The sequence below is a fragment of the Grampus griseus genome, assembly GCF_964374135.1.
Source record: "Grampus griseus genome assembly, chromosome: 6".
Classification (NCBI taxonomy): Eukaryota; Metazoa; Chordata; class Mammalia; order Artiodactyla; family Delphinidae; genus Grampus; species Grampus griseus.
The window spans coordinates 19575514-19602679 of record NC_139000.1 but is presented as its reverse complement, the minus strand read 5'-3'; the positions used below and the strand labels follow the sequence as shown (position 1 = coordinate 19602679).

At 54.6% G+C, this 27166-nt stretch overlaps 1 protein-coding gene across 1 annotated transcript in view; it reads left to right on the top strand.

The window, feature by feature from the left end:
- The window catches only part of COL27A1 (collagen type XXVII alpha 1 chain), a gene marked incomplete at its 5' end in the record, with an annotated part of 142909 nt that overhangs the window by 61402 nt on the left and 54341 nt on the right, over window positions 1-27166 (top strand). The window contains 12 exons of the mRNA XM_082656534.1: window positions 61-105; window positions 7845-7898; window positions 8565-8609; window positions 11856-11909; window positions 13178-13231; window positions 13868-13921; window positions 16730-16783; window positions 16934-16987; window positions 18598-18642; window positions 19828-19881; window positions 21558-21602; window positions 26024-26077. Of these exons, the coding sequence (XP_082512660.1) occupies window positions 61-105; window positions 7845-7898; window positions 8565-8609; window positions 11856-11909; window positions 13178-13231; window positions 13868-13921; window positions 16730-16783; window positions 16934-16987; window positions 18598-18642; window positions 19828-19881; window positions 21558-21602; window positions 26024-26077 (612 nt within the window). The remainder of the gene's footprint in view (window positions 1-60; window positions 106-7844; window positions 7899-8564; window positions 8610-11855; window positions 11910-13177; window positions 13232-13867; window positions 13922-16729; window positions 16784-16933; window positions 16988-18597; window positions 18643-19827; window positions 19882-21557; window positions 21603-26023; window positions 26078-27166) is intronic.

Sequence of the window (27166 nt, the reverse complement as noted above, 5' to 3'; positions counted from 1 at the left end):
GAGGGCGTGGCCTGGAGAGAGACAGAGCAAGTAACCACCTTTGTCTCTCTTTCTTTGCAGGGAGAACTGGGCTTACCAGGGCCCCTAGGAGTCCCTGGCCTCATCGTAAGTACACAGGTGCCTGGGGACGGGGAGGGCCAGGATGCCGGGTGTGGGGAACAAGCCACAAGTCCCCTCAGAGGAGCTGGGACAGACAAGTCTAGGAAGGGGGCTCAGGGAAGAAAGGCCTGCTGTGTGGCTTCAGATGGATCACCTGCCTTCTCCCAGCCCCTTTCTTCATTAGTTAAATGAGCATGGGCGCTTGGAGCATGGGACTGCCATGTACTTTCACACCTGCTGCCTGTCCATCGCTCCGCAGCAAGGTCTAGGCAGGTGGTAGTGTGCCCATTTGACAGGTGAGGTGCTTCAGGTCCAGACAAAGGAAGTGACTGGCAGAGGAGCTGAGGCTCTGGGCCATGCTGGACAGTCTTCTCCATCCATTTCAGAACACTGACTTTGGAGCCAGACCACCTGAGTTCGAGTCACAGTTCTGCCACATCCCGGCTGTGTGACCTGGACCAATTCACTTACCCTCTCTGAGCCTTAGTTCCTCATCTGTAAAATGGGTGTGGTGGTGGAATCCTCTTGGGGTGCCTGTGAGGATTAAATGAGGCATTGCTTGTACTTCTTCGGCACAAGGTCTAGCACTCAGTAAATATTCATTTATTATAATATTGTTAAATATTCTTTATTGTTACTGCCTCCTGGTGTGCCCGGGACCGAGAGGCCTGTACGCGGGGAGGTCAGAGGCAATCTGACCTCTAACTCCATCCGGTTGGGGTAGCCTTGTGGAGTGGTGCTATTAGCCAAAACAATGGCTCCCTGCTGGGCCTTCAGAGACTTAGTCTTGACCTTGGGCCCGGCCCCAAGAGCCAGTGACAGGCCCGAGCCTGGAAAATGAGTCTAGGAGCTTCCCTGAGGGTCTGATGCCCCCTCTCCTCTGTCCTTGGGGTCATACCTCATGGGGTGTGAGTCTGAGGGGCTTACACAAGTGGACCGTTCCCTAGTTTCACAAATGGGCTGCCAGCTTTGGCTACTCCAGCAACTGTGCCAAGAGATTCTATTGAGAAGGAGGCTGGAGAAGGCCCTGGAGAGTTGGGGGGCCCCATTGTTCAGGGGTGACCAGTCCTGGCAAGAGGGCCCAGAGGTTCCCATGGGCAATGTGCTCCTGCTCAGGTGGGTGGGAGCAGAACCAGGGCAGGGTCGGGGTGGAGGTCAGATCAATCCTGGCCTCTCCTCCTCTGGGCTCTGTGGTCTTCAGTTATGGCCTCACTTCCCTGAGCCTCAGGGATCCACTCTGTAAGATGGGATCTTCGCTCCTGCTCTTGTTAGGATCACAAACACACCCGGTCCAGTCCAGTCAAGTGGTTAAGAAGGTAGTCCCTAGACCCAGATCACCTGGGTTCAAATCCTAGCTCTATCGCTCATTTAATTGCAATTCTGAGCAATTACCCCTTCCCCCCCACTCCCGTGCCTCAATTTCTTCATCTTTAAAATGGGAATAATATTAGTACCTCACTTGGGAGAATGTTGTGAGGATTTAAGGAAACTAGTACATATATAGTGCCTAGTACATAGTAAGCACTCAAGGAGCACTAGTTATAATAATAATAATAATAAATTTAATAATAATCATAATATGAATGATTTTACTATTGTTAATAATAAAGGACTGTTAACATGTAGTGATTCAGTAGTGGTAGTACTAGTAGTAGTGTTTTACACACACACATAATGTATTTTATGCCTGGTAGCAGCCATCTGGAGTGCTGCATGGAGAAAGATTTCAAAGTCACATTGGAAATTCGTGGGAGAGGGTGCTGCAAATCGGTGATGTCTGCCTTGGCTTGGGGTGAGGAAGTGTCAACACACGAGTCCTACGTTTGTCATCCCTGATGTCCTTTGCTGAGCACCTTCTTTGGCACAAGGCACTGACCTGAATGCTTTGGAAAAAGAAATATCTGCGATGAGTGTTAGAGAACCTGACGTTAATGAGGATCTCAGAAGTCTACCGGTCCAACCTTCTCTAAGCTCAGCAGGACTCCCTTCTGGAGCATTTTGGTCATACGGTCATTAAACTCCAACTTGAACACCCTGGTGTTGGAAGCTCCCTCCTGTGAAAGCCCGTCCGCGTTCACAGAGCTCTCATTGTGCGGGGTTTTCCTGTGTTTTGAGCCCAGCTCATCTCCCTGCCCCTGGGAGACGCTGTTCAAGACGTAAAGCTGGTTGTTGTCTGTGCTTCCCAAGGCCCCTTCTTCAGGCTATATGATCCCCGTCCCCAAAGCGTTTCTGAAGGGATGTTTACGTACCTTGGCTGTCATCCTTGGCACGTATGCCTGTCTGTCATTGTTGGCGCCCACTAGGTTGGATGCTGAGAGGGGCAAGAATATTGCTTGGCCAAATGCACAGATGCTGGAGACTGTGCCGTCATAGCCCTTGGCCTTCCCGACTCTACAAAGCTCTTTCCCACCGATGCTCCCCTTTGCTCTCCACAGTTAGGGCTGCCAGATAAAATATAAGACGCCCAGTGAAATTTGAATTTCAGATACAATATTTAGAACACATTTATACTAAAATATCATTCATTTGTTTGATTGTTTATCTGACACTCAGATTTTAACTGGGCATCCTGTATTTTTATTCACTCAATCTGGCAACCCTGTGCTCAGTATCTCTTAGGAGAGTCCCATTGGGCAGATGGGCAGACTGAGGCCCTAGTTCGAGGTCACACACAGGGCAGGAGAAGATGGAGGCATGATCAGAGGCCATGTCCCCCAACTCCTAGTTCAGGGCACTTCTCTTCCTGCCCCCCTTCTGAGAGGCCTGAGCTAGGGGTGAGCCCTGGGTGTCCCTGCATTTCTCAGGCCCTGCACCCCCTCATGAGCCCCTTTCCAAAGAGCTGCTGTCCACCCCCCACACCTCCAGCCCGCCTTTGCCTTATGTCTTTCTCTGGCCACTTTCAGTCTCGCTTCCTGTTTTTAAATCCCCTTTGTTGCCAAGGTGACATTCCTTTCTCCTTGTGCCTGGGGGTGCCACAGGGCTAGACCTGCACCCACCAAATCACCACCACTCTCCTCCAAGCCAGTGCCCTCTCCCACCCAAGGCACCCACTCCTGACCTGGATTTTGGGGGACAGCAGCTTCTGTGCTTGGGGGAAAAATTGCTTCCCCAGAGAGTTGGAGAGGAAAGGAATTTTCTAAAGGGAAGAGGGATCGTGAGTCACCTACGGTTTTCCAGAGGATGTGGGTTTTTAGCTGAGCAAATGGGAATTCCACACAGTGACAGTCATGTTAGCGGGGATTCAGATTTATACAATGCCTTCTGTCTAGTCAGCTGAAGCGATTTGCATGCAGACTGAAGTCGAAACTTCCACGGTCCCCCGGGTCCTTGCAGGCGGGAGGAAGGGTGAGGGAGGACAGATTAACATGTATGGAGCTTCTGTCTGCTCTGTGTGTGCTTGACACGCCTTAGGCTGGGAGCCTCGAGCTGCTTGAGGCGGCGGCAGCAGCCTGGTCACCCTCGTGAGGAGGCTGAGTGGAGCCTGAGGTCGCCAGCGAGGGACGGTGTGACCCCAGTCTCATAAGCCGCTGGTGGCCCTCGGCAGAGACAGCCTGGAAACAGCCCCCTTTGAGTAACTGAAACCCTTTGGCCGGGCTTCAAGCAAAGTGTGCCTGTTTCCAGAATCTGCTCAACAGAGAAAATTTCTGTCTTTTTTTCTTCCGAGCGACACAAAGGGAATTTTGGCTTCTCCATTTAATGAGACCCAAAGAATATGTGATCTGGCCAAATGCCAGCATGTGTGATATTGTGGACAAGTCTACCATACTCTGTTACTAAATGATCTTCTGGCTTTATTTCTTTGTCTGGAAATCAAGGTCAGGAACCCCACTAGCTGGCATTTACCAACCCCTCGTGTGCTGGGTCCTGTGCTAGGTATTTAATTATCATAGCAGGCCTCTGAGTGGGAAGTGGGATTACAATCGTACAGTCAAGGAAACCGAGGCTCAGAGAGGCTTAAGCACCTGCCCGAGGTCACCCAGCTGTTAAGCTGGAGCTCGGTCTGTGTTCACAGCTCGTGAACTTCACCGCTGCGTCTAGTTCCACACAACTTCTGGGCTGAATGGAGAGAGTATGTTAGAGTGTGGACTGGGCATTGCCAGCGGCTGTTGTGTGTGAGAGATGGTGCTTATTAAGACCACACAGGAGCCGGGACTGGCCACAGCTCCCAGGTCCTGTCCTCAGGCTGCTGACCCCCTATCAGAGTTTCTGGAAAGAGGCCTCGTTGCTTTAAAAGGCAGTTCCAGGCAACGCTGTGGCCAGATTTTAACCTAGAGGGTTTGTAAATGAGAGTAGTGTGCAGGTTTCTTTTTCACCCACTGATTTAGCCACTTTTAGTGAGGGCTTCCTCTGGGGCACAGAACAGGCAGTGGCCACATAGGCACCCGCGTCAATGGTCATGGGTATGGAACAGGCCATGAGCGAAAGCCAGGTCAGGCTCAGACATGATGGCAGGGGCCTGACCTGGCCTGTGGGCTCAGGGAAGTGATGCTGGGGGTGAGGGCAGAGGACAATGTGAACTCAGGGCAGAGCGCTCAGTATAGGAAGCAGTGGCCAAGGATGGCCCGGCTGCAGAGGGACAGCAGGGCAGGAAGGTAAGGCATGTGCGAGAGAGGGAGGGAGGGAGCTCTGCCAGCACCCGTGAGGGTGGGTGATGGCAGCCCCCTAGGTTTTCTTTCAGGGGTCCTGGGCAAACGCCAGCCTGGATGCCTGCCGGCACATGGGACGCTGGAGTGGGACTCTTGCCTGTTTTTGAATCTCAAGCCTGTCCTCACACCCTGTCACTTATGAGTGAGCGCAATGAGGAAAGGCATCCTTGGGTCCTTTACTGGAGTAAACAGAGTCAATCCCAGGCTTGTGAGCATGGTCTGTGGGCCAAGACGGACAGACAGACCTGTTCTGGCCCTGCCTGTGTCCCCTGCTTGTTGCATGGTCTTGGGTTAGTTGCTTCACCTCACTCTGAGCCTCGGTTTTCTCATCTGTGAAATGGAATGGCACTAATGATGGTGCTGATCTCATGGTGTTACTGTGAGCAGTTGGTGAGTGTCTGAACAGAGCTGATGAGACTGGGAAGTGTCTGGCGTGGTGCCTGGCACACAGTAGGAACTCCTTCGGTGGTCACAGATGTGGTTGGTTGCTTGTGTTCTTGCTGGGAGTCAACGAGCTGAAGGGCAAAGTGTGTGGAGCAGGGTCTGGGAGTTTAGGCGAACGTGGGAACAGGTTCCAGATTACAGGCATTACTCGCTGTTCTTTCTCGTGGGACGTGATATTGTGTGTCACTTGGCCAAGCTGCCCAACGACAGTATCGAGCGCGGAGCAGACTGGTATCTGCAGGCTGAACTGGGGGGAATGTGGCCTGAGGTTTTCTCTGTTCTCCCCACATGCTTTTATAGTCCAACGTGGGGATCCTGCCCACATGAAGAAGACCTGCCCTGAGCAAGCGGCCACCTTCTCCCCGTGTGCCCTCCAGCCAGAGCCCCTTTTCCATGGGTTCTTGGGTGGGATGCCTCCACCACACACAGACCCCCTTGGAGAGGCTCGCAGGGGTGGCACGCACACGCCGGGCTGTGTGATACCTACGTGGGCATCAGTCGGGCCTGTACCGAATTCACCCTCCACACAACAAGCCGCCGTCAGGTCTGGAGCGGGGAAGAGAGAGCCTGTGTTCCCGGAGCTGCTGGCTGGTCTTCTCTGCTCGAGGCCCCGGCCCCCATTGGAGCCAACTGCGCTAGCAGGGCCTAGTCTGTTTATTTGTGCACCACGGGGAACGCTGGGTGGCCACCCCTTGCTCCCTTCCTCCAGGAAGAGAGAGGGCGCGGGGAGCCGCAGCCAAAGCCTCCCGCTGAAATGCTCTTCTCTAAGGGGCTGGCTTTCCTTCAGTCCAGCCTCTCCCAGGCCAGCGATCCTGGCTTCTCCTCTCCGAAGATTACTTCAGAATTGCTTAGAAGCTCTGGGGACAGACTGCCTGGTGTGAATCCCAGCTCTGCCCAGCCCTGTGATTTGCTGAAGCCCTCGCCTCTCAGAGCCTCAGTTTCCTCATCTGTAAAATGGGGAGAGTAGCAGACGGATCATGAAGGGCTGTCGTGAGGAGTAACGGAGTTGAGGCATGTGAAGTGCGTAACACAGTGCTTACCAGCCAGTGTCGTTTGTATCGCTATTATCACCTGTTAAACTGAGAGCCCGCTTTCTTAATAAGATTACTTGATGGGAACTGAAAGCAGAGTTCCTTGGCAAAGGCTCAGCTAGGTTTGGTTTGACCCAATCAGGTGGGTTCAGGGGGGCGGGGGGTGAGAATCCGCATTGCCTCAGCCAGGCCTTGCCGTTGCCGTCTGTGCACTCCACGTGTTTCCCTCTGTCTCTCTCCCGGGCACATTCCAGTGCACAGGCTACGCAGGAGTCAGCAGGAATGTGATGTTTCATTCTCTGCCGGCCTCCCTCTGAGCTGTCTCCAGGCAGCTCCCACAGGAACCGGTTCTTGAACCTGGGCACCTGGAGCAGCCTTTGTTCCTCAATGCTTCAGAGCATTTGTCAGGGGCCTCTGTGGAGCCTGATTCAGGGATGTGGGAAACTGAGGCCCAGAGAGGTGAAGCCCACTGACTGGGCTCACACAGCAGCCAGACACTCAGATCGGCCACAGAGGATGGACGAGGGAGAGAAGAGGTTATTTCAGGGGCTCCCTTTCTCTGGGGGAGGGCTGACTGTGATGGCTGTGGCCGAGGGCAGTGGTGATGGGGGAGGGCAGGAAGTGAGCACGAGGCTTCAGGGAAAGAGGGTGGGCTTGTTTAGAGAAAATCCATTCACCCCTTCCCTTTAGACCAGGGTTTCTCACCTCAACGCTATTGGCGTTTGAGCTAATTCTTTGCTGTGGGGCCTCGACGGAGATGCCAGCGGCACCTCTTCGGTTGTAACCACCAAAAATGCCTCCAGGCAGTGCCAGGTACTTTCTACATGTAAGTCAATTACTTCTCCAAACAACTCTAGGAAGCGCAGAGTATTAGTCCCTGTTTTAGATGAGGGAACTGAGGCACGGAGAGGTTAACCCTCGAAATCGCACAGTGAGTGAGCAGCAGAGGAGAGGTGGGACAGGTGGTCTGGCCTCGACATACCCTCACTGCCTCCCGGCCTTTCCCCAGCCCTCAGTGAAGGGCCCCCCATGAAGGGAACGTGACTCTCCAGGGTCTAGGAACTCCTCTGCTCCCGCCTTGAACAGTCTGATCTGATCCGACGCTGGGTCTCCAGCCTGTGGTCCAGGACCTACCCGCTGATCTTAGTGTCCTACGGGGTCCATCTGCACCTCGGGTGTCTGTGATTGACAGCCCCACTCCTTCCTTGCTGCTGTCCCAAGGAGATGCCCAGCTTCTGGAAGCAGAAAGTTCCTGCCCCTCACGAAGCTAGAGGAGTCGAAGCCTCTGTGTGTGCTCACAACAGCTTTCAGGGTGAGGGATCGTTATCCCCATTTTATAGATCAGGAGATCGGGGTCCACAGAAGCCCAGTGAAATGCCCTGAGTCCCTTAACTAGTATGGGATGTAAAGAATCTAATAGGAGGTGGAGAGGAGTGGTGAAAGGGGCAGCGATCAAGAAGTGAACTTGGGAGAGGTCCTCTGTGAAATTCACTCCAGTACTTCAGTGGAGATGAACGTGCCTAATTACAAGATCAACCCAGGGGGATTGCGTCCTCGAAATCCTTCCCAGGCCAGCCTCCTGTGAGCCACCTCTCATGGCGTCCTCTTCTCTTTCTCTTCCCAGGGCGACATGGGAGCATTGGGTCCAATTGGCTACCCAGGACCCAAGGGCATGAAGGTAAACAAGACCTGTCCCTTAATTCGAGTCTCATCACAGCTGGGCACCCCCTGACTCATTTCAGCCCAGAAGGAAGGCTACCCTGATACGGTGTTGGGGGCCACTCAGAGGGGCGCTGGGGTGGAACGTGGCAGATCAGGGGCTCCGTGCTTCTCAGTCCTGAGAGCCGGTCATCGTCCGCATGTCATTTATGCCAGACATCTTCGTTGGACAGCAGTCCTCCAGCTGAGCATGAGTCAGACTTGGTTCTGGACTTCAGGGCACTGAAAGTCCAGTGGGGGCCGTTACCAGGAGCACAGAAACTCTATATAATGGCAAGCCAGTGAGTTTAGGACATCCCTGAGTGGGATGGGCGTGCAGGAGAAAGGTGGGCTAAAATTGCCCAGACCACGTTCCAGGGATGATTCCATTTGGCCAGCAAGCGTGTGACACGGCTCATGAAGCCCATCTCTCCCCATTGGCACCCTTCTCCCCTGGATGTGTCCAGAGCACTGCGATTCGCCAGTCAACTGCCCCTTCTCGTGGTCCTTCAATCCGCACCACTGCCCTCTGGGCTGGGCCCTCCAGCACGGGGTCTCGCAGCAAGCCAGTGGGTTTATGCCAGGGCTCTTGACTTGTGGGGTTTTGAACGTCCCTCACAGCTGAACCCTGGCCTCTGTCTTGCAGGGACTGATGGGAAACGTGGGGGAACCCGGACTGAAAGGTGATAAGGTGATCTGAATACTCCCTTATTGCACTGTGTTTTGTCTGCATGCGAACCCCCTCAGCCTCGACGCTGCTGCTGATTTCTTGCCAGGTCCACTCCCCTGCGCTCCTACTGCCTCCCCTCTGGCCCCGCTAAATCTGCGCTCCCCAGCTTCTTCCTTGTTAAGTCTGGGTGGGACCCAGGCTGATGGCTCTGGAGGCACGCAGACCTTGGCAGACAGAGTGTGGGGGGCTCTCGAGATCCGGGTCGGGGGTAGGGTAAGGCAGGTCTCCGAATTTGGGGAGCAAAGCTGAGGCCAAAGCCACAGAACACGGGGTGGGCGGGGAGGAGCGGTGCTGAGATGATGGGCCCCAGGGCAGGGCTGGTGGGGGGTCCAGAGACCCCTCCCAGGCATAGGAGGAGACAGATACGCATCAGCCGCCCAGATGAGAAGAGGGAGCCCCATCCCAGGGTCTGAAAATGCAACGGGAAAACCAGGACAGGCCCCTGAGCTCCCACCTACTTTCCTGCCAGCTGCCACGTGCCCTCCGCAGCCCTGCTGCTGAACTGACCCCGGGCCAAACCAAAACTGGAGGTGGGTAGATGAGACCCCGGGGCCCAGCATGGGGCAGCACCTGGCCTGGGTCCTGCAGCATCTGAGCCAAGAGACATGGAGGGCAGGGAGTGGTGCCCCTGTGCTCTGCCCTGTGGCCATCTCCCTGCCCTCCCCTCTGCCTCAGGGAGTGTGGGAGAGTTTCTGGCAACATCCCAGGTTCCAGAAACCTGAGCCAATAAGAGCTGCTCAGCTGCTCCCAGGGCCAGGCTGCCTCTGCACCTGTCTTCAGGTGACTCTGCTCCTCCTAAGTCCGAGGAACAGGAACAGGTACCGGCGCTGGGCCCGCTCTGAGTGCTCTGCGGGGCTTAGCCCGGGCATCCTCCACCCCTCTGTGAGGTAGGAAGCTTGCCGAGCACAGACAGCTGGTAGGTAGTGTCAGGATTTGAACCCAGGCACTGCCGACAGAGACCTCCACCACGAAGCAAGACAGGTCGGAAGGGCAGAGCCAGTGAGGCCCTTAGAAGTCACCTCCTCCAGCGCCTACATTTCACAGCCAGGGAAGCAGACCCAAAGAGGAGAAGAGACGCAGCGAAGGAAACTCAGTGATCTATTGGAGCCAGCCCAGATCCTGGACTCAGAAAGTTAGAGCTGCTGGGCAGAAATGGGCACCCCAGATTGTCTCACCCACTCCCACCCCTAGGTACCTAGCCGTGCGGTGCTCAGTCTTCTCATCTGTTTCCCCCTTTCCCATCTCCTCCCGTCACGCCCAAGCCTCCACCTGCAGCTCCCTCAGCCTCGCGGACTCAGCTCTGCCCCCTGGCCGTGCCCTGCTGCCTTTGCTAAGCCCCCTCTTCCACGGCCCTCGCTCTGGAGGTGCAGGGTCTTTCTGCTGGAGGTGGGGCTTCCCCACAGCTACCTGTTTACCCTGCGGTGTGAGTCGTCAGCACTCTGGAAATGTTGAAGTCATGGAGGAGGGGAAGGAAGTGGGGGAAATAGGAGTGTAGGCAGGGAGCTTTTTATAGGCCCTTTGCAGAGCTGGCCTCCAGCTCACTGTTTCTTCAGGAACATGGCAATCAATGTGTTACGTAGAACTCGGCTGGCTTGCTGACCGCTGGTGCCTGGGACATCGAGAGAGGTGAAAGCACTGGAAAAAAAAAAAAAAAAGAGGAGAAAATTATTTTCCTGCTCGCAGATCTCAGGAAAATCAAATAAGTCTTAAGTGTTGAAAAAAAAGAAAAATAAGAAAAGCAAAAGAAATCTCTTTTCTGCCCCTGTGGCTGGGGCAGGGTCTTAATATTTCGGGGGGCAGGGTTCGGATCATCCCCTCTTCACTCCCACCCTACCCCCTGGCCCTCCCCTGGGGTGATAGAGACACCCTTTCATGTTCCATGGTCATCCTGCCCAGAATCCCAGATTGTCCGTGACCCAGCCTGGCCTCAGTCCCACTTACAACAACCTGGCTCCGTCTCCCCCCATGGCAGCACATTCTGGAACCCAGGCTTCTGCGCCAGGCCCAGCCTTCTCCAAACCCATTGTGTTGATTTCTTAGGTGCCTTTGAAACTTTTTTTTTAAAACCATCTTACTCCTCCTTTGGACATTTAAAAAAAATGTTCCTTGGTTCCTAAAATTCTGGGATATTGTACAAGATTTTCCAAACTGGAAAAACCAAAGTAAGTTAACATTTTTTTTTTATTTAAAAAAAAATTCTGGCTTTTGTTCTACCAAGGGAGTTCTGCTGGATCATGGCCTTAGCGGCACGACATGAGTTCTCTAAGATTCTCCATTCTTCCTGGGTTTTTCTCCCCATTCCTCCAACTGCTCCCGGGGCTGTGAATGTTTTCTGAGTCCTGGGGCCAATGTACCAACATGGGAAGCTGGAAATGATGAGGGCTGTGTGAGACACGTCCAGCTCCAAGGAGAAACGTCTCCCAATCTGGTTCTGCGACAGCTCATTTACCAGGACGTGGCTGAATACAGGCACGGACTAGAAGAGGCCTCCGACAGCCAGAATCAGTGTCACCAAGCCCACGCGGTGTGTCATCTTAGCAAAGAAACACCCAGACCTAACTCGAGGCCAGTTGACTCGTCGTTTACGCATAGTCTTAACTAGCCAGGTGCTCCGGTTTCTCATGCTATAGCTGATTAAAAGCAGCTAATTAGCAGTAGACCGAAGCAGATTGCTGGCATAGAAACTCCCACGGAAGGACGAAATGACAGTTCACAGCCTGGTGGTGAAAAATATCAAGCCACAGATGCAAGCGCTCAGAACCTTCAGCGGCGCAGGGCCGCAAGCGCTCAGAACCTTCAGCGGCACAGGGCCACTGTCCAGGCTGCGCGCTCCTCTGTGTGACACCAGCTGATGAGGAGGTTGAAAGATCGTGGCACAGCCCCTTTGACCCTCAAGTGTCTGTTCTCCTGACAAGGCCAGCTGACACTGGGCAGTTTAGTTTTCTGTTAGTGGAATGTTCAGCCACCTGAGCAACCCCAGGCAGACCTGCACGTAAGCTGGCTCTGTCCCCGCAGGGCCTAGCTTCCCTACCGGGGGCAGGGCAGGGCTGGGAGCTGCCCTTTGCTCTAACAAGGTTGCTGCTGGGCAGATCGACTTTGGGAACAGCCTCAGCAGAGCTGTACCCTCCCAGTGGGTCTGGACGTCGGGGAGACTTCCAGAACCCACCGTGGTCTCCATCGTAACCTTCTTTGCTGGTGTGTATTTAGGGTGAACAAGGGGTTCCGGGTGTGTCAGGAGATACCGGATTCCAAGGAGACAAGGTAATTGCAGCCGATTTGCCCCCTGCCCCCTGCCCTGCCCTTCTCTGCTCTGGCTTCCTTCCCAGGGCCCGTCAAGGGCCAGGACCCGCCTGTAGGATGGCTCCTTTCACACAATCCTGTCTTCTCCATCCTCCGTCTACCCTCTCACTGTCTTTTCCCTGGACTTCACAATGGCCTCCTGACTTAGTCCCAGGCCCCAGCCTCTTCCCTCCCAGGCTGCCTTCCTCACCACCACAAAACTGTCCTGAGGGCCCAGCTCTGCTCTGTGCTCGCAGCCCATCCATGGCCCCCTACTGCCCCCAGAGTGGTGTCCCGGCTTCTTGCCCCGGCACCCAGCCCCCCGGCGCACAGGACACTCTGACACTTTCCTGCCCCTCGCCCTTCTAGCCCTGTGCTCCAGCCCCACTGACCTGCCCGCTGCACCTCAAGTTTGCACACACTGCTGCCTAGCCGGGCACACCCTCCGTCCCGCCTGTGCACGGCCCAGCCCCGCCGCAGAACCCCGCGTGGGTGCCGTCTTCTCTACCTGCTCGGGAAGTGACCGTTCCCTTCTCTGCCATTCTCATTCCCTGCCCATCACCTGCGGTAGCACATTTCTCCCCTGGCTGATGGGGATTTGTGCTCAGCCCCCTGCCAGACAGCAGGTTCCCAAGGATAGGGCCCCCGGCTGGCCTGGAGGAGCTCAGCTGAGGGTCCTGCACAGACTGGTGAACATTTAAGACACGTCTGAGTGAGTAGCTGGCCTGACTGGCTGAGGAACCCAGGCAGCCTGCCGAGGCCGGCTCCTCTTTGCCTGTGTCCGGCACCATGTGGCCACATCTGGACCTCACCCAGCCAGTCAACGAGACCCAGATGTTGGCCAGCTCTGCCTCTTCCTCTCCCCTCCCTCCTGGCTGGCCTGTCCTGACCCAGCCTCAGTGTCTCCAGGTTGCGAGGCACGCAGGCCTGGCTGCCTCTCCAGCTGGGCCCCAGGCTCCAGACTTCCCCAGGCATCAACGGTTCTTCAGTGCTTGCTTGGAGGCCCAGGGTCCGGGGTTCCAGGATGACCTGGTGAGGACAGGAGCTGCTGTTTCACCTTTGCATCCCCAGGTCCCAGCCTATAGGGCTGCCAAGCTGGAACTTGCAAGCAGGGAAAAGGACTAGGGAGCTCATCCTCCCCCTAAATGTGGATGTTCTCCAAGCCTCAGGCCGGCAAGGATGACCAAGCAGCTGTTCATCTGGCCATTTCCGGTCCTAACTAACCACAGTTTGCTCTGCATCTCTTTCAGGGGAGCCAGGGATTACCAGGGTTCCCGGGCGCACGGGGGAAGCCAGGGCCTGTGGTAAGTACCTTCTGCTCTGAGATCTCCAACCTCACACTCTCCAAATGGTCATGGAATATGGCCAGAGATGCTTTCACATCCAGGATCTCCTTTCCTCTCGCAGCAGCTCTGGGAGGCGAATAGAGCAGAGCAGAAATGGAGATTCACCCATTTTACAGATGAGGACACTGAGGCCCAGAGGGGCAGGAGTACACCCAGCACCATAGATAGGCATCAGTCACTGGCAGACCTCTGGTGAGAATCAGGGCTCCCAATGTCTCATAACTAATAGTAACATTATTAATAATAGCAGTGGGTGTCGTTGATTTATTGAATGTTACTGTGCATCAGATCCTTCCTGTGCTATACCTCTCTGAAGTCTGCCAACAACCCCAGGAGTTAGAGACTTATTATTGCTCCCATTTTGCAGATGGGGAAAGTGAGGCTCCAAGGTGAAGTGACTTGCCCTGGATCCTGTGGCTAGCAAGTGTAGGAGATGGGGTTTGAACCGTAGCTCCTTGCAGGTACCTAGGCAGATTGCACTCCTATTCTCCTGAGTTTTCCAACCACCCCCAGCCAGCGGGCTAATACAGGAGATCCAGGGAAGGTAGACCCTCACTTAGCCCTGCCTCCTCCACAATCTCTTCTCTTCCATAGGGCAAAGTTGGAGACAAAGGATCCGTTGGGTTTCCTGGGCCCCCTGGACCCGAGGTATGCAATACCCTATTTCTCTGTGTCTGGCTGCTACTGGGACTGGGTGTTGTGCTTGGGAAACCAAGGCTCAGAGACAGGGAGAGACTTGCCTGGGGTCACACAGCAGATGAGAGATGGGGCTGAGAATAGAAATTCCTTTTCTGCCTCTGTGCCTCCCGGCTTCCGTAGAGGCTCTCAAAGGCAGTGGCACAGAAGCTGGCCTCAGACAGCCTCCCCGGCTTCGTAGCCACCTTTACAGTTTCCAGAACAAACGTCAGGAAAACCCTCTGAGCTCTACTGCCTCGACCCTTCACGGGAGCTCCCCACATTCTTTACACTGAGGTTTGAGGCATCCAACCCTTCTGAGCCCTGGAACTTTTCTAACTGCCAGCAGCCACCCTGGAGAAGTGCAGGGCTCACGGCTCATACGGGGGAGCAGGGGACAAGTGTAAAACTCTGGTGTTCAATGGAGAAGGAGAAATAGTGAAGGATGGATAAAGCAATTAACATAACAACTCTAGCTGAGTCAGTAGAACCTGAGAGTTTCTGATACATGTGATAACCAGCACAGGTACGTTAAACGTTCATCCCCTGGCATTTATGTACAAAGGAGCGAGGCAGCTAGTCGAGCCCCTTTTGCTCTCCCCCCACCCCACCCCAAACCCCAGTACAGGGACCAGCTCTGGAGAACAGGGTGGACAGTGCTAGGGCTACTGTCTGTCTCAGGGGGTCTAGCTCAGCCCTAGCCGCCACCCCACCTCTACACACCTCCCTGGCCTGGGGCCTTGCACATTCGTAAGGTCTCAGAGACAGAAGTCTAGTTCTGCCGGGTTCTCCAGATCCTTCCAGAGATCACTCCTGGTATCCCCCGGATGGAAGAGAGAGTGTTTCCTGAAAGCTACAAGTTCTACTTTCTCTGTTGACTTTGGCCATGACACAGTCCTATCTTTAGACGAGTGGACTTGGCCTCTCTTCCATGGACCTGCTTCCTTCCCCTGGTCACTGGAAAAAGACTTCTCTGAGAGTCCGGGTTTCCCAGCAGTCTGGCCAGGGCGGGTGGAAAGCCTGCTGCCTCACATTAGGCACCTCCTCATGCCAGGAGGCCGCGTAGTATCTTCCGGATGAGAACTGATCGAATGGTCACCACAACCAGGGAGGGAGATATTGCTACCACCGTTTACAGATGAGGGAACTGAGTCACAGAGCAGCGGAGTGACCTCCTCAGGGTCACTCTGCTACTTGTAGCAAAGAAGGTCTTTATTTGCTCTTTGGCTCCCTCCTGGGGCCCTGGACAGACGGGGGTGGGGTCTTCCTCCCCCATCTTTGCGTTCTGTTTGGATTGGCGGACTCAGTATCCAGAAGATGGCTCGGCGCAGCTGAAGACACAGAAGCTGACGAGCATGTCAGCGCCTTCCCGGGTCTTTGCCTCTTTTCAGCCACCGACCATGGGTGCAGCTCCAGCTCCCTAGCCCCCGTGTGAATTAGCTCTTGCACTCATCAGTGGGTCCCAGCTGTGTGAGTGCTAGGATTTGATCGGGATCCTGACCTTCAAGTTCTCCCTGGAGACAGGCCCACCCCAGGCAGACTTGTTTTGTTTTCCCAGGACACAGGACCCAAAACCCTTTGGAATGCAGATTTTTATTGAGTGCGTACCAGGTGCCAAATACTGAACTAAGCGCTGCACTCACCTTATTCTCTTTAAGCCTCGGAACAGCCCTGTTAGATGATTTTATGGTCGCCATTTTAGAGGTGAGGAAGCCGAGGCCCAGAGAGGCTTAGAAACCTGTCCGGGGTCACACAGTGAGTCGGGGCAGAATGGGACTTAGAGTCTTTCAATTTGAAGAAAAAGACATGGGGCTTTAGCTCCATGTGTGTTCGCTCCAAATTCAGGACCGTTCTTGCCTTTGCTAATGAGAAGCGTGAGAGAAGGCTTGAGCTGGAACTTAATGGGAGTTACCAAAAGCTCAAAAGAGGAAGGGGAAAAAGCCACTTACAAAGGCGGAGTGGGGGAGCGTTCTGATCTCAGGGATTCATATAAGAAGGCTTTGGTTTCTGGCTGGCAGAAACCAAAGGGAGTAGTGGGTCTGCCCTGAAAGCAAATGGGGTTCTAGGCTGAATTAACAGAGGTATTACAACCAGAACAAGGAAGGGGATGTTCTTATACTGGCCTGTGCTGGTCAGTTCACACCCAGAGAAGCATGGGTGTCCTAGGGATCAGCAACATTGGAAGCTGGGCAGTTGGAGGAAGCCAGACTGAGGGGCCCTGGGCCCCTGACTAGAAGGGACAGAGAAGGGCAGGCCTTTTCTGTTGGGGAAGGGAGGAGATTCTGCTCCGTGTCAGGAAGAAGCTTCCATTGTAAATGGATGTACTAGTCATCCACCTAGTAAATCTCAGTGGGAATTTCAGCTTCCGACATGAGCTGAGGTTTACTAGATCCGTCCTTTTCGAGCCTTTCAAAGTCACAACAAACCCAGAACACAGAGGATCTCTGCAGTAAAGGATGGCATTTCTCAGAGCAGAGGACGGCTGGCTCTGGGGCCCTGGCTGCCCCAGGCTTAGGACTTGGGAAAGTCTGGATTGGACGAACTTGTATGTGCTTGTTCCCGTGCTGAGACCTTCCTGCCTTGTCTTCCTTAATTTTCTCAGCACCTCTCTGAAGTGTAGGGACTGATTCTTTGTTTTAGAACTGTGATAACTGACGGCCCAGCGTCACATCCCCTGCAGGATGAGATGGAAATCCAGGTCGGTCCCCCTGTAAGACCTGTGGCCTTGGCATTTCCCTTCATAGTCCCCCTGGGTGACTTCTACCCTCTGCTTCCGTTCAGGGATTTCCCGGAGACATTGGCCCCCCTGGGGACAACGGCCAGGAAGGCATGAAGGTGAGTCCCTGCCCAGGGGAGCTCCGGCTGACGAGGATGACAGCTCTTTGGAAACCATGGGCCTGCTTGCAAGCCAGCAGGAGTCTTGCCAGCCTGTGATGGAGATGGAGGTGCTGCCTCTGAGACCCCTTTTTGTTCCCTTCTCACCAGGGTAAGCCTGGAGCTCGAGGCCTGCCGGGACCCCGTGGGCAGCTGGGGCCAGAGGTGAGACCGTCTGGCCCTGCCCCCTGCCCATCCCTCCCAGCTCCCAGCCTGCTCTCTCCTGGGTCCTGGAGGCCTTAGATGAGGGCCAGGGCCCCTCAGTCAGGAGACACAGGGCCCAGGGCCGCCTCAGGCTTGCCCTCCAGCTCACCCTTTACAGCCCTGCCCCGTGACCTTTCCAGGGTCCTTCTCTGCCCCGGCCTGACTGGCGGGTCACTCCCACCACGGCAACCCCATTGCCCTGGGGTTTTCTCTCTCGGAGCCACCGCCACTGCTTCTGCTCACAGCAGCACAGTTTATTGGGGTATTGATATGGGAGGGAAGGAATCGTCAGCTCACGTGAGGTCCTGAATCTCAGGGGAATAAAGACACTACGTCGGGTTCCATGGTTAGTGGCAGGCAGCATTAGGATTCCAACCCAGGTCTGCTGAACCCAAAGCCCATGGCATAGACCCTGTAACTTCTGGGCTCCTGGGGGCCGCCTCCAGCCTCCCCAGAGAATGACAAGACTTGTGCAGCTAGTAAGTGGCAGAGTGAAGATGTGCTGATTGACTCATTCATGATGAAGGGGATTGACAAGTTCTCTGGGCCTGTTGGAGCATCAGGTGAAGGGCTGTTGGATGCCTCAGGGGCTGGTCCCAGGTTTTTCCCGTTCACGAGGCCCTCCACTGCACACCTTGGCCTCAGGCCTCAGGCCTCAGGTCCCCCATGACACACAGCCCTGGGTGAGGGTGCAGGAGGCCCAGTCTCACCACGACCACAGGCAGGCATCTGGCTGACATGGGTGCCTTCTCAGGCTGGTTCTGGGTCTGGCATGCCATACGGGCCAGTCTGGAGGCTGCCTGAGCCTGTGGGAAGGCCTGAGGCATCTCCACAGGCGGGAAGCTGGAAGGAGGGTAGGAGGGAAAGACGGCACCAGCCCCGTGCTTCTGTCTACACTCACGTTACCACGTTACCACTCATATGCCTGCCACTTGCTCATGTCTTCATTGATTCACCTGTCCACTCATACATTCATTCGGTCCTCCATCTGTTCCCTCTCTTGTGCCCACCTCCCAGCCTTCATGCACCACACACCCACTAGACCCTGGGCACACTCATCCTGAGTGATGTCGGGGGCATGGCTTCAAAAAAGAATGAGACATCGTGGCTCTCCTCCAGGAACTCAACTTAGGCTACTCATCAGAGTTTAGTATGATCCTCTCTGCCCTGCACCCTTTTACAGGTGGGGAAACTGAGGCACAGTGAGGGTAAGTTCTTTCACCGAGTAAATGGCAGAGCTCAGAATAGAGCCCGTATCTTTGAGCTGCCGTCTGGGCTCTACTCCCACGGCATATGGTAGGGTTTGGCTCTCCTGCCCAGCACGACCACCAGCCCGAGCGAACCACATTCACGGGGCAGCTGGAGCCCCATTCACACAGAAGCCCCCATGTGGCCTGGCCTCTAGGCCTCTGCCCTGGGTGGGGCTAGGCAGGGGCCCAGGTGCACCATTTCTAGGTCCAGGAGAGCTCTCCTGTGCCCACCCCTTCCCCTCCTAACAGGTCAAGTTCTCCAAGGCAACCGCTGGGTTAACTTTCTCCTTTTTGTTCCTCTCTCGTGTCTCCCGACTCTAGGGAGATGAGGGACCTATGGGGCCACCGGGGGCCCCTGGCTTGGAGGTGAGTGTTGCTGGCTCGGGGGAGGTGGGATTTGTCAGTGCTGAGCCAGCTGTGTGCAGGTGGGCAACATCTGGGTGGTGCACTGGAGAGAAGTTGTCAGTGAGGGCCTTGCCCCCCCCCAGGGATGGAGCTAGGACAGACCCCAGAGGAGAGAGACAAGGGGCAGGAAACTGTTCTTGCGCACCTACTGTGTGCTGGTGCTTTGCGCATCCATTTCCGTTCATTTGATTCTCCTGTGAGAGAGACAGTGCCTTTCTTAGTTTCATTCAAGGCCCTCAAGGCTCAGAGAGCGAAGGGCTTAGCCCAGTATCTCATAGCCAGGAAGCGAGGAAGCCCTGCCTGGAAACTGACTCTGCATTCTATCCTCTGCTCCAAGTGGGCTTCCAGAAAGAAGGTGTATGTCCTGCCCCACCTTCAGTCGCGATTGCATGAATTGGCAGGTTGTGGATTTTTTTGGTCTCAGGACCTCTTTACATTCTTAAAAATGATTGAGGACCCAAAATGCTTTTCTTTGTGTAGGTTACATCGATATGAGTACTTAAAACTGAGAAACTTTGGATCAATTCATTCAAAACTAATAACAAACCCGTTTCATGTTAACAAAAATCATCGTTTTTTTAAAAAAATAGCTATATTTTCCAAAGCAAAATCATCTAATGAAAAGAGTGGCATTGTTTTACATATTTTGCAAATCTCTTTAACGTCTGGCTTAATAGGAGTCAGCTGGATTCTCCAGTCTGCCTCTGCGTTCCATCTGTGGTTGATACCACGTGTCGTGTAGCCTCTGGAAAACTCCACTTACATTCATGAAAATGAGTGACACGGGCAAATGACAGCTTAATATTCTTATGAAAATAGTTTTGACCTCCAGTGAAATCTCCAGGGAAAGGGTCTCAGGGACCCCCAGAGGGCCCCGGACCGCACCTTGAGGACCACTGGTGTGAACTCTCCATTCCCCCTGTGTCCTTTATCTTCTGTTCCAGTCCCTTCCTTTTCCTCACTCCTTGAAATCAGGTTTCATCATCCCCATTAGCAAACAGGACCAGCGGGGGAAGGGGGACTTCCCAAGGTCACACAGCTGTAGACCCTCCCTGCCTCCCCAAGGACAGTTGGCAGCCTAGAGACATAGGGGCTCTGCATCCCTGCCCCCTCCTGGCTTCTCTCACTCACCTCTCCCTGTTGCAGGGTCAACCCGGCAGAAAGGGGTTTCCTGGAAGACCTGGCCCGGATGGCTTGAAGGTGAGGGGACCTAGAAGTGACTGGGCAGGGAGGAGAGAACGCCTGGGGAAGAGAGGAGAGAGGGGGAGCCAACCTGTGAGGCCCCAGGATGACCCCTGAATGCCTGGCCTGTTGTGAAAAAGGGAGGAAATGGTCCCCGTTTATCACAAAGTATGTATGGCTAACGGAGAGGAAACAATGGACACAACCTCAGTGTCTCCCAGTGGGGCAGCGTTCAAGCAATGGGGTACAATGTAGCCACCAAAGATGGCGCGCTGGAAGATTTTACAAGACGGGAAAATGCCTGTGCATTGCGGGGGGCGATGGCGGGGGTGTAGGAAGCAGGTCACATAGCGGAAGAGTGCATTATGAGCCTGTGGCGGGGGCTGGTTACACTTGTTCCCGAAGGCTCAGAGCAAAGGCTGGAATGTGGACGGGGGTTATCTCTGGGTGGCGGGATTACAGGAGATCTCCATTTTCTTCTCTGGGCTTCTGTATTTTCCCCATCACGTACCATAAACATGCATTTCATTTATTAACAGTTCTTTTAAAGTTATCACAAAAGAACTGGCCCCAGTAGGAGAGTGTGACCCTCAACACATGGGCAGCTTAATGCCCTTCCAGGCACTCCCTTTGAAGAGGCTGGATTTCCCCAGCCGTCCTGGGCAGGGATCCCTGGGCCAAGTTTACAGCTGGGCCAAGCGCACAGAGTGTGAGGGCAGAGCTGGGGGACCCAGGCTGTCCGTGTCCCCTCCCCTCAGGGGAAATGGCCCCCGTGTCTGTGTCTGTCTGGCCCCTCTGCGGGTCCCAGGTGTGAGGTCTGGGGGAGGAGTTGGGGTGGAGGCTGAGGCTCGAGCCGGGATCACAGTGCACCACATCCAGCTGTAAACCAAACTCCTGGCTGGTCCAAGCTCACGTCCTGCCCTCGGAGGTCTCGGCCTTTCTCCCTCAGACCCCCGCTGTCTTTCTGTGGTGGGAGCAGTGACATAGCCTGGGTGGATTTATCCCGTGGGTCTGCTCACCAGTGTGGCTACGGCTGCAGAAGAAGCAGGAGCCGTCCCAGCAGACGGACGAGGCTGCGAATGGCCACCTGGTATGAGAGCTGGAAATAGCCTCGGAGACAAGAGTCTGATTTTCCTTATTTGTAGCTGGGGACGCCGAGCCCAGAGCAGAGACGAGACCCACCAGAGTCACTTGTGAGCTGGTGGCAGAGCTCTGGTGGGTTAGGTCCAGTACTCAGGCGCCCTGACTCCCCAGTTCCCTGCGCGTCCTGCGGTGGGGCAGCCTGGTGCAGTAGGAATGGGGATTTCCATCAGTCAGACCAAAGTTCCAATTCTAGCCCTGCTTCCAGCTCACTGTGTGACCTCCAGAAGGTCACTTCACCTCTCTGAGCTTCAGTTTCTATCTCCACAAAATGGGTTGATGAAGGGCCCAAATGAGATACAGATCTCGTGCCAAGTAATCTGCCCAGGGCCACTCTGAGGGAATGGTGACTGGGGTCATCCCTGGGGCCAGAGGTTCTGTCCCAGTATCCCTTGACCCTGCCACTTGTTTGGAGTCTCCAAGGCCGGACTCTGGAGTTGAGTTTCCTGGTCCATCCCCACCGGTGGGGACTAAGGCCACTCAACTGGGGTGTCCCCCAGGAGGCCTAGACTCCTGTCACCCATGCCAAGTGACCCTCCTCTGTGTCTCTGCAGGGAGAACCAGGCAATCCCGGACGGCCGGGGCCCGTGGGTGAGCAGGTGAGTCACCACTGTCTTGGAGCATATCGCATCCCTTTACTGAGCGCATACACTGTGGGAAGCACACACACGCACCTCATTCATTCCCCATCCCAGCTGGAGAGGTAGGTTCGCTCATCTTCCCCTTTCATTGACACGGACAGACTCTGGCTCTGAGGGAGGTGAGGTCACTGAATGAGAAAGCCATGAATCTCAGTCACAGCGGTCACGCCCCACGCCCTGATTCTGCAGATGCTCTGGGGGCATTCGCCCAAAGACATTACGTGACTTTGCTCCCAGAACGTGAAAAGTGGAAAAGCCCTTCACGGTCGCTGTTCGTGCTCAATTTAACGGGGAAGCTTGAAGACCAGAGAAGCAGAGCCACTTGCCAGGGACTCTTGGTCCAGGCATCCCTAAATTATAAAGAAGATGAAATTCAAACCAGTGGGTCTGGATAGTTGGGAAGTCGGGTCAGGGTCTGAAGAGCAGAGGAGGTGACAAGTGGTCATTGAGAAGGAGGTCCAGGGCCCTCGGTGCTGGAGGCTGCTGGGTGGATGGCTGGCCTCCGTCCCCCCTCTGCAGCCCCGTGCCTCCTGAAAGCATCACCTCTGGGCTTGTAGGCCGGGTTGGAAGGTAGCAGTCTCCTCCACTCCTTTAAAGGAGGACCCCACCTTCTGAACCCTGTGAGGAGCTGCCGCAGGCTGGAAGGAGCAATGAGGCTGGGGACCCAGAAGAATTTGTCTCCACCGAGAAACACCATCAATGGCGTGAGAGTCACACGCACGATGAGCTTCCTCACCAGGCCTGCAACATCTGTTGGGGGGAAGAAAGGAACTAAAGCAGGGGGAGGACTGGATTTTTGAAACCTTTCCAGTGTTATTCGAGTGTATTCTGTGGGAAGCCTGGGAGATTGGAAGGGCGGCCGTGGCCTGGATGTATTTCCTCATTGGAAAAAAACAGGCAATACGTTCAGCAAATTTAATTTCATAGTTATGCTCATGGTAGGGCCCTCGGGAAATAGATACTCGGAATCCTAAGATGGCAGGACACGAAGAGTCCTTAGAAATCACTCTATCCTGGGGTCCTAACCTTTTTTGTGCCTTGGACCCCTTTGGCAGGCTGGTGAAGGCCATGGACTCCTTCTCAGAATAGAGAACTTTTAAATGCATAAAATACAAAACAAAGGACTACAAAGGAAATCAATTATATTGAAATACAAATGTGACAGTACGTTAAAATGTGATCTCCTCAAAGATCTGTTTCTTTGTTCTTGCATTAAATAACGAGATCTAACGGCGGGGTCCAGTCATGACCTCAATTTTGAAGTGGTGACAAGCCTTGCCGATACATTTTGAACTCTCTGCAGCAGTGACGGTAACGTGACACGTAAATATCTGTGACCATTACAGGTGCTGTGGGTGTGTTGCCTACACTCATATTTGCTAAATTTCAACTAGGTTGGTGAAAATAAAAGTTGTAGTTTTTCCCATTCAAGTTTATGGACCACCTCCGCCCCCCGCCTCCTGAAATCCATCCGTGGAGCCTTACGGGAACCCTAGGTGAAGACCCCCTAGATCCTGGTCCACGTTGGCAGGCTGGGATTCATGGAGGAGGATGGGCTTGACTTAGATGACCAAGTAAGGTGGTGGCAAAGCTGGGGCAGGAGGAGTGGCAACCTGGCCCGGGCAGCCCCGGGCTCACTTGTTCAGTAGAGCCCTCAGCTAGCTGCCCGGCTGGCTGAGCAGGAAAGAGAGACCTGTCTGAGCCATGAGGCAGGAGCCCAGTGGCTGCCATTAGGCACACGGGGTACCATGCCTGCTGTTCCCTCGGCCCCCTCCCGAGGTGGGAAGGAGCAGGCATTTCCTGTTCATGGCAGAATCAGAGGATCCCCAGGAAAGAGTATAAGGACCTCCTTATAACCACAGTGTCTGCTGCATTTATCAGGTACCTGTTAGGTGCCAGGCTCTGTGCCAAACACTTTCCTTACCATCCCCGGCAGTTCCTCCAGCAACCCCATGACAGTCGGTAGTATTGGCCCCGTTTTGCAGATGAGGAAACCAAGGCCCTGAGAAGTTAAATAACTTGCCCGAGATCTCCCAGGCGGTAACATAACCGTCAGAGCCCAAGTTGACACTCAGGCCTGCTGGATTCCCATGACCTGCCCCGAAGAGTCTAGAAAACCCTTGACCTGAGCTCTTGCGGTTTTCCAACAGCTAGTTAGAGTGCAGCCAGCCTGCTGGGCCCTGTCCCAGGTGCTGGGTGCACAAAGATAATTACAAGGCATGAGCGTTGCCTTTAAGAAGCTCTGTCCAGGGGGAAACCAGCCCTCTCAACACCTAACCCTGAGATGTCTAGTCCAGCAGAGGACCCACGACTGTCTTGTTCCCAATTGCATCCCCGGCACCCAGCAGAGAGTCATATGAGAGCAGGGAGGGAGGGAGAAAACCCCCATAGTCGACAACAGGCCTTTATCTGTAGACTGCATAAGGACCGGGCCAGCCTCCCCCCCACACACCGGGGACTCAGATCCTGTCTGTGCCATGCCCACTGTAGGTGACGATGTTGCCTCCCCCCCGCATGCCCTCTTGCCAGCTGCGAGGAGCCAACTGTGCCCACAGCTGTCAGAGCTGCTTCTGCACCAGCCCTGCCAGGTGGAAGCCCTGGGCCTTGGGGGCGAGCTTCCCTGGACCAGCCTCAGCTCCACCCGCGGGACAGGGTGCCAGGATGTTCCGGGACAGTGCGCCAGTGGGGACAGGGTGTCCTGGGATGGGGGCGGGGAACGGGCTGTATGGCCCTTATCCATGAGGATCCCATTTGGTTTCTTCATTGAAGTTTATGACCTGCCTGCCTTCCAGGACCCAACAACTCATAAATTTAAAGTAGCTATGAAATTTCTGTTTCTCTGGGCCAGCTGGGCAGGGGCCTCTTAACAGAGCAGCTTTTATTCCCTTTACTCGGCATCCTCTAAATGTCTGACTGCTCCCTTGTTGGGAGCGCAGGCCTCTGTCTTAACCCCGTGCCCTTTTAAAATAAATTAGAATAGGATGGGAGGGATACTTGGTTATTTTCTGTGACCTATTAGCCATGATCTCATACCTTGAACCTCACCCCTCTCACCTCATACTTCAACCCCGAAGGGTCTGTGAACTCAGGGAACTAGGCCCCCGTGTATGGTGATAGTGTCGGAGTGCCAGGCAGATCTGTGCCCTGCTCATGGCCACACGTGTTGGAGTGACTGACAGGTGCATGGGCTTTGGAGCCACACAGACCAGAGTTGAATCCTAGGCTGCAGCTACGAGACACACACAGTCCCGGTCTGAGCTGCCACTTTAAAACTGTCTCTGAGCCCCGCAGAGCCGACCCTTTGGAACCGGATGCTTTTTCTTCACTCTGGTTGCCTGGGTGGGCCAGCTTCACTGCCTGAGTGTACAACTTCGGGCTTGTTTCTGATCAGGTTCAAGGTCTCATTTCTTTCTGGATACAGTTTGGGGACAGGGAGCACGTTTTATGGGGCAAAGCCACTCGTCCCTCAGTCTTCCCGAATTCTCCCAGAAACCCTTGGCTACAAACCTGGGCTCTTCCAAAGCCACTTTTGCAGCCCTGAACCACACTAGACCCCCGTCTGCTGGAATTCTCCTTAGCAGAGAAGAGAGTGGGGTCTGGGCTGGGAATCGCCTGCCTTCCGGGGTTACTCCTCTAACTAAGCCTGTCGCCCTCACTGAGGATGAGCCAGTCGCCTGCTCCTGGCGGCAGCGAGCCCTGCAGCCACCTAGGAGAATCCTGGAACACAGAGGCCAGTTATCACCCAGTGGAGTTAAACAGAGCAACAGGAACCACAGTGTGTGTGCGTGTGTGTGTGTGTGTGTGTGTGCTCGTTCACAAAGGAGAGGAAGCCTTTCACAAGACAGTAAAAAGGCCTTCACTTCCCAGATTTCAATCAGGTCTTTTTGGCAAGGGCTGTTAGGGTGTTTCTTCTATCCCCGCCAACAGGTTTGTTTCTCTCTTTGAAACAGCCCCAGAGCCCCGAAAGATGGGGACAGATTTCTCATAGGCAGGCCTCTTCCCAGCACCGCTGAAGGACCTTCCCCTGCCCCGCCCCGCTACTCCCCTATCCCACCCCCTCCCCAAAGGTGGCTGCCTCCCAGCTTCTGGCGCGGGAAGAATGTGTGGCTCTCCCAGGGATGCTGGCAGCAGCCCCACCGCTTGGCTCCAAAATCAGAACCATCTGGTGGAGCGAAGGAAGTCAGGACAGTGCCCAGAGAGAGGCAACTCTCTCCTCGGTGGCAGCCCCACGCCGGCTGGGTTACCCGGCACGGGGCAGGAGACACGGGGAGACAGCTCCGGTGGAAGAGAGATGTGGGCGAGTTGCCTTTGAAACTCAGCACATCTCTGGATTCACGTTGCTTCCTTCTTTCTCTTGCTTTTATACACATTTCTTATAGGGACTTCTGGGATTCATTGGTCTGGTCGGGGAGCCAGGAATCATGGGAGAAAAGGTAAGTCGTGTTGGTGGGCATATCTAAGCAAATAGAGCTTGTGTTTTGAAATTTTTAAAAGGTGAAGGGGCCGGTTGCCCTGGGGGTGTCAGACCTCCCTCCCTGGCCTCTCCTCGCTTCCCTGGCCTTCCAGACCCTCAAAGAGCCATTGTTCCATGTCCCAGCATCCCCTGGGGCTTCCGCCATGTCCTCCTGCCAGCATCCTCAAACACAGTTAGATGTCTGTGTGACAGCCATCTACGTGGTCTGGGCCGCTCACAGCTGCGCGCTGGCACTGCGTGGGGCTGGCAACAGAAGGAGGCAGAGTCATCTTTCAAAAAAGGAGCCCAGTTCTTTAGTTGGCCTTGTTAATGCCAGCAGCTTTGTTTTACAGACCAGATAACCAAGGCTCCAATAGGGGAGGTGACTTGCTCAAGGTGACCCAGATAGGAAGTGGCAGAGCTGGGATTTGAACCACATTCAGTTTCCATGGCCACACTTTGCCCCACGTTGGCTCCCAGCCCATAGCTTGTGGCTTCCCATTTCCCATGGGCCCTTGAGGGGAAGGTTTATCTGATTCCCCAGGGAGGCGACCTACGGGAGTTGATATTATTCCCATTGGATAGATGGAAAGACTGAGGTCCTAATCTGGCCCCACCTAGCTTCCCAGGCTCATCCCGTGCCCCCCTCTTATCATTCCCTGTGTCCCAGACCTTCTGGTCACCTTCTCCTCCTCCTTCTCTTTCTCCTCTTCTTCCTCTTATTTTTTTAAATTTAACATCTTTTTGAAGTAATTATATTCACAGGAAGTTGCAAAAAATAGCACAGAAAGGCCCTGTGTAACCTTCACCCTGTTGCCTCCATGGTAACATCTTTGATAACTTCAGTGCAATATCAAAGCCATCTCTGGCCTTCTTTTGTTGCTCGAATGTTCCATGTCCCTCCTCACCTGCAAACCGTTACCCATGCCGTTCCCCTGGCCAGGTACACCCTTCCCATCCCCCTATCTTTGCCTAGATGACTCTCAGTTATCCTTCAGCATTCTGAGGGAAGCCTTCCCCACCACACCCCTGCACTCGGGGGGTCAAATCCCCAGGTGAAACACCTTAG